Here is a 13,893-nt window from a genome sequence, read left to right on the forward strand (position 1 = left end):
CCTTGCATATTTCTGGGGCCACCAAATTTCCCAGATTTCCCAAATTTCATCCTCCAATTCTTTACCTGCCTCAGACTTGCACATTGCCTCTGGTTTATTAATCTTCCAGAAGCCTTCATGACTCCATGAAGCCTAGCAGTTTAAATGTATAACTTTGGATTCGGCATTCAAAGCCCTCCACAATATGATTTTTGTTCATCTCTAAAGAGCTCACATTTTTGACTCTTCTAAAATAGGTGTTTTTTACTGTTACTTCAATGTCCCACACACTCTATGAGAGCAGAAAACCGATGCAAAGCTTCTGTAGACACGATTGAGGGACGACAGCATTCTTATGCATGGAATTTGTATTAAACAGACGACAGCATTCTTATGCATGGAATTTGTAGTTGCTGTCAGTGTTATGTTAGATACTGCCTTTCTCTATACCTATTATTAGTGAAATATCTTTATTAATGGTCACCGTACACTTAATAATACCTTGTGGTGAACGCTTATTTTTTCTTTTTTTGCTGCAAAAATGCTCTATTTTCCTTATTATTGATGAATTAATCCTTGAAAATGTTAATATCCCTTACTTTAAAAATACTAGCTTTAGGGGTGCCTGGGTGGCTCAGTGGGTTAAAGCCTCTGCCTTCTGCTCAGGTCATGATCCCAGGGTCCTGGAATCGAGCCCCACATCGGGCTCTCTGCTCAGTGGCGAGCCTGCTTCCCCTTCTCTCTCTGCCTAGCTCTCTGCCTACTTGTGATTTCTCTCTCTGTCAAATAAATAAAGAAATTAAAAAAAATAAAAAAATAAAAACACTAGCTTTATTCTAAGAAATACTTCTCATTTAAAGACAAGGTATCTCATGTTACAGCTGCATCAAAAGTTGCATACATAGTTGCATCATTCACTGTAATACAAGCACTCCAAAAATATGCCCACTATCTCTTCAAGTGCCCTACCAAAGTAGGTCTGTTCCCAATTTTAAATCAGCTTTCTTGACAAGATTCTGAACAATACAGTCTTTCTTTTATGTGTTTTGATGTCTGCATCACTCTCCCATCAGCCTTGTTTTCCTTCCTGCTGATCTGAGAATGTCATTGTGTTCCTTTAAAACATGGTTCTTTCTACTTTTACCATGCAAAGCACTTCCTGTGCCTACTAGGTAACCTTTTCCAAGCAGAAACAGCTCCAAACCCCAACACTTCCATATGCCCACCACGAACAGTCCTGCACTTATTCCTGATTCTGTGTCATTTTCACATACTCTCGGGCGATTGTATCTTAGAACTTTCCTGATTTTCCTGTCTCATATTTATTCACCCTTCTATCCTGTCAGTGGTCTGTCCTCTCCAACTGTTTAATCATTCATTCATCCCTGCATCCACCCATCCACTCCTCCAGCTATCCCTCCCTCTATCTAATCACTCCCCCATCCATCTCTTTATTCATCCCCACATCCACTGATATATCCATCCATCCATTTATCCAACCAACTATACAACAGTCTGTCCATCCATCCATCCATCCATCCATCCATTTATCCAGCCAACTATATAACAGTCTGTCCATCCATCCATCCATCCATCCATCCATCCATCCATCCATTTATCCAGCCAACTATACAACAGTCTGTCCATCCATCCATCCATCCATCCATCCATCCATCCATCCATCCATCCTTCCATCCATTTATCCAGCCAACTATACAACAGTCCATCCATCCATCCATCCATCCATCCATCCATCCCAACATTTGCCAGGGGCTGATACCCAGCACCTTGCCAGGTTCCAGGACCCCAAGGATGAATAGAATATGGCCTATCCTTTCAAGAAGCTCAGAGAAATAACCATTTAACTAAAATTCATCTTCTTCAGACTGAATTAAAATATTTCCCCATTTGCTTCTTGGAGTCACTGTATTTCTAAGGATGGACATTATTTTATGTGTGTACATTTCATTGTTATTATTTCAATACTTCACATTTTCATGGCAGCTTTGAAAAACTACCAAATGGAAATATTCTAATGTTCAGCCTGGCTCTAAATGTATTTTTAAACATCCTCAGAGGATACATTTATACTAAAATACAAGTTCTCTTTGTTATAAATAGACTATTCTTGAGGTTTAACTTCAACACAGAGAAGATAATTACAGCCACACACATCGAACAGAGTACCACATCTTCAGGTATTTGAGGAAGGTGGTTCGGCTCAAATTACATATAATTACAGGTTAAGAAAACGAATTACTCTCACCTAGAACAGTATGACCTGTACAGCAAACAGAGATGAACAAAAACTCCTATTCTGAGCTGACTGGTGAGTAACTCCCTATGTAACCCCACACGTGGCTTCATTCCAGAAATCATATCTATGTGGTCAAGAGCCTGATGAAAGCAACCCTCTTCCACTCAGAGTCACCCATCAGGAAAAGCAAACCAAAGCCAGAGCCTCACAAAGCTGATTGGCTTCAGAATCACAGAGGAGAGGACATCGGAGAGGTGGATGCATTCATTGAAGGAGCAACATTGGTCTTTGTTTTTAACAAAATGGCCTCGATACTATGAAAAACTACCTGCCTCCTGGAATGTGTATGCTATAAATGATGAGCTGCAGTGAACACACAGTCACAGCCCGCTGTCCTGCCCGAGGCCTGCACACACACACGCGCGTGCACACACGTACGTGCAGGTGGCCCTCCCCCACCAGTGTCTGCCAAGTCTCTGCCTCGTGTGTCTTCTGAGGTTTGCTTTGCTTCTAAAACTGGGACTACTCATGCCAGCCTGGCTCTTATATCGTTCGTCCTAAAGAGCATTTTTAGATATTAAAAAAAGATACTTACCTCGATTTCCTAATTTTCCAAATATCGATAGCGTGGTGTGTCCACATTTTCTCTGAGACTCATCTGCATGTATGTTTGTGAACCGTCTTCTGCTTTCGAATCCCAGAGAGTCAGGGCTTCGCGTCGTCTCAAGATCCACCCTATTTCGTGTGGCCAACTCGCACTTGTTAATAATGTCGGTTTTAAAGGAGATTTCACTCTTCAAGGGATTTAATAGGCCCATCTACCAAAGGCCACTGTCCGTTCCCTGCACCGGCTGCCCATGTCCCTCCTACCTCTGCTGCTGCAGGCCGTGTGCACTGGCTTCCCAGCCCTGCTCTTGCATCCGGCAACACACTGGTTCATGCTTAAAGCATAAATCAGGTCACCTCACTATCCTCTTTGAAGCTTATGGATGGCTACATGGTGAACTTGAAACAGAACGTGGTGTTTTGATGCAACCAAGGTCCCACGGCCTTGGTCTCTGCTCACTGCTAAGCCTCATTCTCAAGGTGGTGACTTGGTGTCCCCAAAGGGTGAACCCGGTTCCTGATCAGCAAAAAAATCCTTGGCTATTACAAGGTTTGAGGCATCCAATAGGTGCTTAATAAAGGCTTGCTGCAGGACTAAATAACCCCAGATCGATACACACGAGATGGAGCACTGGGTAAGGCATGGACAGAACCTCCACTTTTTAGTAACTGTCAGGCAATTGTTAATGACTGTCCCGGAGGACTGAGCTCTGGAGGACCACAAGTCACTGTCAGAGTGAAGAATATTTTTTACTCTTCCCAGTAATCGATTTGTTAGTAATTTCTCTCATTAATTTTCCTCCCTAGTGCAGTGATAATGAAAGCATAAGGTTGAGAAACACTGCCCCATGGCATCGTTCTCTCCCCTGTCTCCCAGGTGCTGGTTCTCCAGCCAGCCTGCCTCCTCCCCACCCAGCCCTCAGCTGAACTTATTTCAGGGGGTGGCACCCTCGGCTCCCGCCCTGGACCCTGCCTCCTGCTCCTCAACCTTCACATCTCAGCCGACACGTGTTCATTGTAGAGATGCTCTTCATGACAACTGCCTCTCTAAACCCGGGTCCTGTGGGTTCCTTCCCAGCACGGATCCCAACCTGTCCTTCTCCATTAGTTGACTGTGGTTCCCCCTCCCCCTCTCGGCCCTGCTAGCCTGCAAGCCTGTGGAAGAAGGCCACGGCATTCCACCTTCACAATGCACCGTATCTCCTCGTGTAGCTTCAGGGACGTCAGGGGTGCTCAAAAGATGCTTGTTGACTCAATCGGCCAATAATCCCAGAGCTGGAGGAAGTGAACTGGACTTGTAGGTGATGAGAGCTGGATTAGGAATAGGCACGGCTACGTTTCCCTGACCAGTTATTAAGTGCAGGTACTACACTGAGCCCTTTGTGCAAGGAAGCTGAGAGGAATGCTGTGAATTAGCTGCCACGTCGGGAAGGCTTGATGGTGGACTCCTTCATTTCCCAAGAAAAAATGTGGTAGTCAGTACAGTTATTCATGCCTTCAGCAAATACATGTTCAGTATCTACTGTGTGCCAGACGCCGTTGGGAATGTAATAGTGAAACACACACACACACACACACACACACATGACAATAAACATTGTCTGTATCTAGAAAGATATATCTGAAGAAGACGTGAGAGTTTTCCTCAGTGGAGTTCAGAGTGAAAGAGGAGACACACTGCCCAGGGATCAGACTTTGTAATATTATTTTTAAAAGCTGAGTCAGCAAATACACACCCAACCTTTGGAGTACATATCTCTGGGTAGTTCGACGATGGGTGATCTCTATTTTTTCTTTAATTTTCACTATTTTTCAAATTCCTTATCAAGAATAAACACTACTTTTAGAACACAAATGTGTTCATATGTGTGCGCGTGTGTGTGTGTGTCTAGTACAAGAGAAAAAAGAAAGTCAATATTGTGTATGGATATAGTAATTCTCAGTTTATAAGGCACATAGTACCAAGAGATACTCTAAGATCCCTAACGTTTATTATTTTCAGCATTAATAATTCTAGAGAAAGGGAAGGGATGTGAGAGAAAGAATAATTTTACAGGCTATTTTCTAGCCTGTACTTACAGCTGATTTATGAAGTGCTCCTTGAGAAATAAAACAAAGGTTATAAACCATTAATTTATTGTGCTAATAAGAGCCAAGGGCTCTAATACCATTGTCTTGTCTTAGAAGATGTAAAAAAAGTGGAAGGTGCTTAAAACTTCAACAGTTTCTTGCTCTTACTTTTATTATCTTTTCTCTACTGTACTATTTTAGATTAATGAAATAATAAATCCTTCATCCAACTGATTTTATTTAATGTTATGGTAAAATGTTAATCTTGCAATGCTCAGCACTGTAAGAGGGGCTCCTTCAAAGATCATATATTTTATGGAGACGTGCCATGAAATCTAGGCCACCCTGTGAAAATCGCACTAGAAGATGATGGTAAAGAAAATAATTCTTGCAATTTTTTTGTTAGTGAACCAACACAAATAGGAAAAGTGTATTTCACTAGGATTTGGGGTTTGTCTTTTGTGAGAGCCCCTGGTTGTTTCTTTCAGGATCTCTGTCCCTCTGCCCCTCTCTGTCACTTTCTCTCTTACACTCACATGCCCACACACACGAAAGTAGCCATTGTATCGTGGGCTAGTTGGGAGGAAGCTGAAGTTCCCATTCTGTTTCTCACTTTCTGCCTGTCCAGTCATGACTAAGTCACCAGAAGTCTTCCTGAGTCTGCCTTCTCATCCTGATGCCATGTCACATTCTCTCAACTTCTCCTTTCAGGGTTTCCAGCAACAGTTACCATGCGCCCCTGCTTCGAGGAGCCTCCCCTCACAGAACTCTCCTCCCTGCCTTCCCACAGAACTTCCCAAAGCCCTCAGAACATGACTGAAGGGACAGTGAAACTTCTCCATGAGAGCTTTCCCCAACGCGGGCCAGCCATTCCCCCGCACTGACTCGCCCTGCGCTCCGAGCCTCTGTGTTGGGAAATGGCGCCCCTAGCCACGCTGGGACGGACGCCGACAGATTTGTTTCTCCCTTCGTCATCCCACCAGATGGCTTTAAAATGAATATAGCATTCAAATAACTACACAGAAAAAAATCATCCTATAACCAGTTGATTCATATAAAATGTGTGAAAATCAGATTATACCATTTATTTTTCCACTTAGAATTAGTAGTTTCAAAAGTTTTCACTTTACATAAATGACATAACATAGCAAAACAAGCATGTTCCACATGGGCCTAAGTGCCTGCCAGTCACTTTTCCGTGGCATGGGGAAACCAGGGCCGAAAGCGGTTGATTCCATGTGCATAGCTTTGGAGGGATTATTTTCAAAGGCGCCTGAAAGTAGAACTGAACTAAAAATGGACGTATTTAGATAGAGCACGTATCAGAATAATTGCTAAAAACAAACAACGGAAAGTTAATAACTCTCAGATCCACACAACTTGTTTTCACTCTGTGACTTAATTCAAGCTCTCTGTATTTTTTCCACAAATGAAGTAATCTAAAGACTCTGTTTCATCAAGAAAACTGTACCTGGTGCGACAGAGAAAACTGAGATCCTGCAAGAAATAACATGGGGCTCTCACAAAAGTTCTGTAAGTCAGTCATATTGAGTCTACTCAGCTTACTTCCAGAACCTTCCGCTCCTCCTCAAACAACTGGTGTAAATCCACCATCAAATAAGGCTGAGGCGCTGACGAGGCTGCCATATTTTAAAAAATATGTCATTTCATTGTCTACCCGAACAAGAAACCACCAGCAAGAAGGACTCCTTGGCAGCTACCACTACATCCTGATTATTTTTCACTTTTGTTCAAAACAAAAGCACCTGATGTGAAAGCCATGATGTTGAGAATGTTAAGAGAACAGCATCACGAGTGGGTTTGCCAACACTTGTGGTGAGCAGTTGGAATCCTGTGACAGGAGGTGGGAGGGTCCTTTAAGAAGTGAGGCGGCGGGGCGCCTGGGTGGCTCAGTGGGTTAAAACCTCTGCCTTTGGCTCAGGTCAGGATCCCAGGGTCCCAGGGTCCTGAGATCGAGCCCCGCATCGGGCTCTCTGCTCAGCAGGGAGCCTGTTTCCCTTCTTCTCTCTACCTGTCTCTCTGCCTACTTGTAATTTCTCTCTGTCAAATAAATAAATAAAATCTTAAAAAAAAAAAAAGAAGTGAGGCGGAAAATACAACAGGTTACTTAGCACTCGAAGGCAAAAACGCTTTGGAGCAAAACAGAGTCAGTGCGACTAACACGTCTTTTTCATAAATGTTCAAGATAATTAATTTGACCCTACATAATATTCTATTTAAGTTGTACTTATGGGGCGGTAACAAATTTTAAAAATAATTCCAAACTACAGAAAGTAATTTATGAACACATTTATCTTCGAATCATAGAGATAGGCTGCACTTCTGACTGTCGTCTCCAAACAATGCCCTAGATATTACCACTCTCAGGTTTTTGTGGTGAATTATTCCAGATTGTAAACAGTCTTAAACACTTGTGTATCCATGTAAAATGTATAGTATGATTTGGCCGCTTCTTAGGGACCAAGACTTATCTGCTACCGTCTACCGCGCCTCCTTCCCCTTTGCCCCCTGTCCTGGGGACGCAGGAGCAAACTCGACACACACCAATCCCGGGTGACAGACAGACCATCAGCAACCTTAGAGAAGGTGTGCGACCTGAGGGGTGAGAAGAGAGCAGAGAGGAGGGAGCGAGCGTTCTGGAGAGCTGCGGGTGCTGGGAAGTCCGAAGACAGGAGGGAGCGGGCCCGTCAGCCTTAGGCTGGGGGTTTACCAAAACGGCTTATGACGACTATTCTAAGACTGCCCTTGCTCAAGTCCTGAGCTGGAAGCCAGTGTCACCTTGACTCCGTCTCCAGGACTGTCACCCAGAACTCCTTCCCGCCCCGGGGCTGCCTGGGGACGGTCGGAGCGGCGGCTGGGTCTGCGATGGATTGGAGTGAAACCACCCCGAGAATCCTTGCTTGATTCCAGCTCTCCCTCTCCATCTTCTCTTTCTCCTCTTGCTCTCCCTTCTCTCCTTCTCCTCCTTTTCCCCCAAGATGCAGTTAGGAAGGGGAGTCCAAAAGCACTGTGCTACGTGGGGGTCACTGGCTGACGGTCTGGGTAAGAACGACTGCGATCAGAACCGACCTGCCACGGGCCGCTGTCCCTGTGACTCTCCTTCACCTGCCAGGTGAATGACCAGCGTAAGAAGACACAGACCACCATCTGCTCAGAGTCGTAAAGAGATCCATACGTGCCTTTGATCAAAGCTCACGCTGCGCCGCAGAACCTTTGCCTTTCAAGTTGTGTCATCTGAACAGAAGCGCTTCAGATGGTTACATTAAAAGATACAGATGCAGTCAAATGCTGTGGAAAGACCACAGCAAGACGCAGATGCGGGTCTCGGCAGGACGGCCCCTCCGCTGAAACCAAGCATTACCCACGCCTGGTCCCTTGATCAGCACGCCCATCTGCAGGGCTCCATCGCCTCCTATCTCAAACGAGGTCATTACCATTCACCCAGCCGACTCCCTTTCTCCGCGTACCCTTGTTATTAGGTTTGACTCAAAGAAGGCCAAAGCCGTGAATAGTTGTAACGCGTTCTCATCATGCATAAAATATTAACATTTCCAGGGCCTCCCACACTGACTCCAGACCCACAACTCCGGCGGAGAATCAATCAGTAAACAAACCCAACAGCACTGAAAGGGGCAGGTCTCTCTCTGCCTCTGAAACAGAAGGGGACGCGTTGCTACAATGTACGAAAGTGGGAGAAGATGGGGCTCGGACTCCCTGCTGACGCCTCCAAGGCTTCCCTGCGCAGAGTCTGATCTATGTAAAGGAGAGCGGAAGCGCCCGCTACCAACACCTCCAAGACCCATCAAAGCGGCAGTAAGAGGCTCATCGTATTTTTAGCGAAGAGAATTGAATTTCTAGCTGACGCTCCGCGCAGTTTCCCACAGTAAAGATGGCTCTGATCCCTGCTGGCTCCTAGCGCGGCTTTTAAAAATATGGGCATGAGGGACTATTAATTCCCACTAACCATTCAGACCCAAGGATGAACACTGACTGCTTAATAGAAACACACATCGTGACTCTCGGTAATTTGGGAATCGTGCTCCAAAACGACAGCCATCCGTTAGGACCTCACTGCGGCTTCCACGGCTCCGCGGTCGACGCGTCCTGGTTCACCGCTGGGAGGAGAGTCAGAGCCACTCCTCCAGCAGCAAAGGACACGTCTCACACGCTTTGCTTTTGAAACTGGCGAGTCTGACTTTCCAGGTCAGGAGTAAATGATGTTTTTAAAAAAATTCTTCTGCTGGGTCACCTGGGTGGCTCAGTGGGTTAAACACGTGGCTCTGGATTTCGGCTCAGGTCATGAGATCGAGCCCGGCCTGGGGCTCTGCACGGGACATGGAGTCTGTGGAAGATTCTCTGTCCCTCTCCTGTGCCCTGCTTGCTCGCTCTCTCTTTCTAATTAAATAAATTATTTAATTGCAAATTCTTTTGCTTTCTGTCTAGCATAAAAGTGTAACATGAGGGGCGCTGGGTGGCTCAGTGGGTTAAAGCCTTTGCCTTCGGCTCAGGTCATGATCCCAGGGTCCTGGAATCGAGCCCCGCATCGGGCTCTCTGCTCCCCGGGGAGCCTGCTTCCTCCTCTTTCTCTGCCTACTTGTGATCTCTGTCAAATAAATAAATAAAATCTTTAAAAAAAAAGTGTAACATGAACAAGCTTTATTTCTAGGAAGTCAAGGATCTGTCTTACCGTAGAAAGTACACGAGAAGTTACGTTTTGGAGAAGCTGAAAAAGCCGTCTTTCCTACCAACTCACTACAGAACACACAACCCAACACACAGAGAGTAAAAGGGTTCATGTATTTCCTTTGTCCCATATTTTTAGTCTCCTTTTGGGGAGTGAAGGAGTGGGGAAAACAGACCAGTGCAGTGAAATGGGAACCCGTCCCCGTTTTTTATTTTGATGCACTTCTTCAAAGTTCCAACGTGTTGCAATATAATACCTCCCCCAGCTGCGATTTCGAGTGTCCCAGCTCACACAGTGGTGCAGAAGGAATGGCTGTCAGGAGGCACCTGTGTGGGACCCCGATCAGAGGACTGATGTGTGTCGCACACCGGGCTTACCACCTGCTGGGGGAACAACTCTTCCAGACGCCCTCGCCTTTTCTCCATAACCCATGCTGCCTTTCAGTATTAATAAAGCATATTATCCTTATCTGTGAGTCTTTCTTCTCCTTCTCCTCCTCCTCCTCCTCCTCCTCCTCCTCCTCCTCCTCCTTCTTCTTCTTCTTTTTCTGAGAGAGAATGGGAAGAGGACGAGCAGGAGGGGCGGAGGGAGAGAGAATCTCAAGCAGACGCCGAGCTCAGCAGAGCCTGACGCAGGGCTCCATCTCAGGACCCTGACATCACAACCTGAGCCGAAACCAAGAGTCAGACCCTTGACCGAGCGTGCCACCCAGGCGTCCCTCGGAATATACTTTAAAGGGAAAAAAATACAAGAAAATCTCAGAGTTATGTGTTCAGGAACCACTACTGCCCAAAGACTTAAAAATCCCAGCAGTGATTCAGTCACGATGACGTCTGCTTCCTGGAGCCCGTGTCACCATTCTGTTTGTGAACCCGCCTCTCCTGCCCCCGGCTCCAGAGCGGTGAGCGGACAACGTCCCACGTTAGTGACTCCCCCTCACTCCCTTTCCAATCCAATCTCTGAGTACACGACTCCTACAGACCGCATGCGCCTCCGCCTTCAGACTATTTAAAGCTCGTCCCATTATTAGTTGAAAACAAAGGAAAAGGAAAGAAGATAATAGAGAGAGAGACTGGGCAGCACAGACAGTGGAGTCATCAGTCATCAGTGTGACATTCCAGGTTCCATGTCCTTTGCCGCAGATGCAGGAAGGGCCAATGCCAGCCCCACGGTCCCCCCTGTGTCAACCTAGAGTGGACGCCGCCACATACAACCAGTGATTCGGAACCATCAGAAGGGAAGCCCGCATCTCTGGCCTCGTCTATTATCTTATGTTGTCTCTTGGAGATGCCCCACGGCTTTTCAACGTGACATTTATGGCTGCTTTTTGGTAATTGTTAATTTTGCCAAAGCGATTGGCTGCCACACTCTCTGCCACGTGGGCGCGTTCTGCTGTTCTGTGGCTGGAGACATCCCGGGCCTCCTGACGTCTGCGTCTTTCTTCTGTTTCCCATTCCTGAATCGCTAGGACGTTCCCAAATGCTTTCAGAAGTTTTGAACCTCCCATTCTCCACACTCATCACAGACAACATTCTGATGTTGTTTCAGGTGCTGAACAAAATCAGAACTGTCCCCCGCTGTTTCTGGGGAGCCCCCCTCAGGCTCTTCTGTGTCATGTTAGTTTTTCCTTCTGGAAGGAGGAGCTCTCGCTCCCACGGGCCCCTGGACTCTGCCAACCAAGGGGTCACACGAAAGACTGAATATTTCCAGACACAAACCTTTCGCCACGGAGTGAGGTAGAAGGGACCGTGACCTTTCGCATGTGTGGCAGCTGAGAAGCAACAAACAGGGGCCCCCAGCCCTGGACGAGCCAGGGAGCGGGTCTGAAGAAAGCAGAATCCAGGCGAGGGGCCAAGAAACCAACTCCCTCGTCTGCTCTCTGCTCACTCCCTTAGAAAGCCCGAGTGACAAGGGGACTGACACACGGGCCAACGACATGCGGCACGAACTTCTCGTCCATGCCGTGGAGGGAGCCCGCGGGCCCCCCTCGCATGTCCGCCACCACACACGACAACGGGAAAATCCGAAAGACCCATATGCTCCCAGGGACCACGCCAGTGGCTCGTCGCAAACGCGTTCCCGTTTTTGCTACGGAGGCTGCTGGCACCCACGGGGACCCGGCTGGTTCGTTGGAATCCCGAGCCACGACGCCAAGTCGCCCGCTGGTCACTCACCTGCCAGCCTTGCAGTTTGCACCGCTGGAGAACGAGGCGACACTTCTCCGCGGCAGACAGTGGCTGCTTCTCCCCCGGGAGCGTATGGGCCAGCGGCTTGTACCTGCGGAAAGCAGCAGGGACACGAAAGCCGTGACTGAGTGTGTCAAGCAAATGCTTCTTCCGTCCAGCAGGGTCATCTCGGTCTCACTCTTTCTTAAAACGTCCCCAAACCCCACTTGACCCCCCGAGCCCCCAAGTCTCCATCCGCCGTGCACTGAGCCTCGTCCAACCACGAAATAACCCTCTTCTGCCACGTGAGGATGAGTTTTTAAAATGAGCCAAATACGTGTTTCAATCCTTTAACGCAGGTTTAACACTGTTATCACGGACTGACGGAAACCATTTAACGGAAGAAACTGAAGGAAAGAAAACTCCTAGTTTTCATGTAAATATTTAGAATGCTCTTAAAAATATGCCTTTTAAGAAATCTTAGAATTTCTTATGACCATTTGAAATGAACCTAGAGGTAGTAAGAATCTATAATGTGGATATCAGAACATCTGGACGTTTTATTCAAGTGGGATCTAGAGTGGCTCTGCCCATTATGTTACCTATTGGGTATTATCAATCCTCTGGAAGGACATTTGTTTGTTTATTTATTTGAAAGTTCCTCTGAATAACTGACATTCCTGAGCTGAAATCCATGGCAATATAATGGTTTTTTATGGATTTTTTAAATGCCCTTCAAATTCTACCAGCCACTTAAAAAATCGATGTAAAATTTCCCTTGCATGCACGTTATTTAACCTGGCGTGGAGGTAAACTGTGTTAGAAGATGGAGGAAGAAGAGAAGGAGGAAGAGGAAGATGGGGAAGGGAGGGAGGAAGGGGAGGGGAGGCGGAGGAGGAGGGGGAGGGACAGAGAAGAAGAAACAGGCAAGGATTCGTGTAATTGCATTTAGTTGGACTGTGTTTACGATTCCCACGTTGGGCTGCTTTGGGAATTTAATGCCCAAAGGTAAATCACTTAAGTTCTCTGTGACTTACTGTAAAATGTCTTTGATTTCCATCTGAAGTTTGTTGCAGCAAATTTGGCAATTTCTAAAACAAGTTATTTGCTTCCTTAGAGCAAGCAAGGAAGGAAGTGCATCGCTTCCCCGTTTGTATCCCGTATCCACCAGGCTCCCTCTTAGCAGCCAGGAGAACCCTGGACCTGTGCCCCCCGACCGCCACCCCAGAGTGCTCCCCCTCTAGGGTTCTGTCAGTGTCCGCATGCAGGGAGTGCCCAGCACGGGGGGGGGGGCACCGTCGTAGTCACCGTGGGTCTGGCGTAGAAAGCACTCCGAGAAACACACCTATTGTGAATTTGTCAGTAGCAGACATTTATTTCCTTTTTCCATCCTTAGCGTCAGCGCTGAGCCCTCAGTCTGTTAGTCGACCTGGGCCGACAACGATCCTAATCTCGGTAGCCACACGTCAGATGAAATGCATCAACGTCAGCCACAACACTTCCTTCTCACGCGTGGAATTTTGCTCCTGTATCGGACTCAGGGCATAGGAGGGCGTGAAAAGAGCAGGGAGCAGAGCCTGGACGTGAACAGGAGCGTGCCAGAGGCAAGGACGGGAAAAATATCGCTCACATTTGGATCACACCAAACGGACTGAAGTGATCTGTGGGATACGGAAGTATTCCGTGGTTTTTTTTCTTTTCTTTTTCTTTTTTTTTAATACGCGGCAAGAATGGGATTTCCTATGCAATAGGCACTGGAGTTGGTGTCTATCTCGTCTACTGGTCTTAGTGTGTGGCCATTGCAGGAGAGATAAGGGTGTCTCCAGGGTAGAAGAGAACAGACACAATGGGTGGAATGGGGCGTGCATGCGCGTGCGTGTGCGCGTGTGCGTGTGCGCGTGTGCGTGTGTGTGTGTGTGTGAAGGGCCACGACTGGGAGTTTTGTGTGCAGAGGGCAGTGGGGTGGGCCCTCCGGAATTGTGGGCATGTGACAGGCACACGTCAGTGAGCAGATACAGATTAGGTGTATAACGGGCCATCTCGGTCTCTCAGCCACCACTGACGCGGTGTAGGTAGGAACCAACAAGCCGCTGGCCCCAGATGGTTCTAGA

At 47.0% G+C, this 13,893-nt stretch overlaps 1 protein-coding gene across 1 annotated transcript in view; it reads right to left on the reverse strand.

The window, feature by feature from the left end:
* The window catches only part of MYO16 (myosin XVI), a 587,020-nt gene that overhangs the window by 83,229 nt on the left and 489,898 nt on the right, over positions 1–13,893 (reverse strand). Inside the window, exon 28 of the mRNA XM_032881053.1 lies at positions 11,792–11,894. Within this exon, the coding sequence (XP_032736944.1) occupies positions 11,792–11,894 (103 nt within the window). The remainder of the gene's footprint in view (positions 1–11,791; positions 11,895–13,893) is intronic.

This window comes from Lontra canadensis, unplaced genomic scaffold, assembly GCF_010015895.1.
Source record: "Lontra canadensis isolate GAN:19392208 unplaced genomic scaffold, GSC_riverotter_1.0 scaffold73, whole genome shotgun sequence".
Taxonomy (NCBI): domain Eukaryota; kingdom Metazoa; phylum Chordata; class Mammalia; order Carnivora; family Mustelidae; genus Lontra; species Lontra canadensis.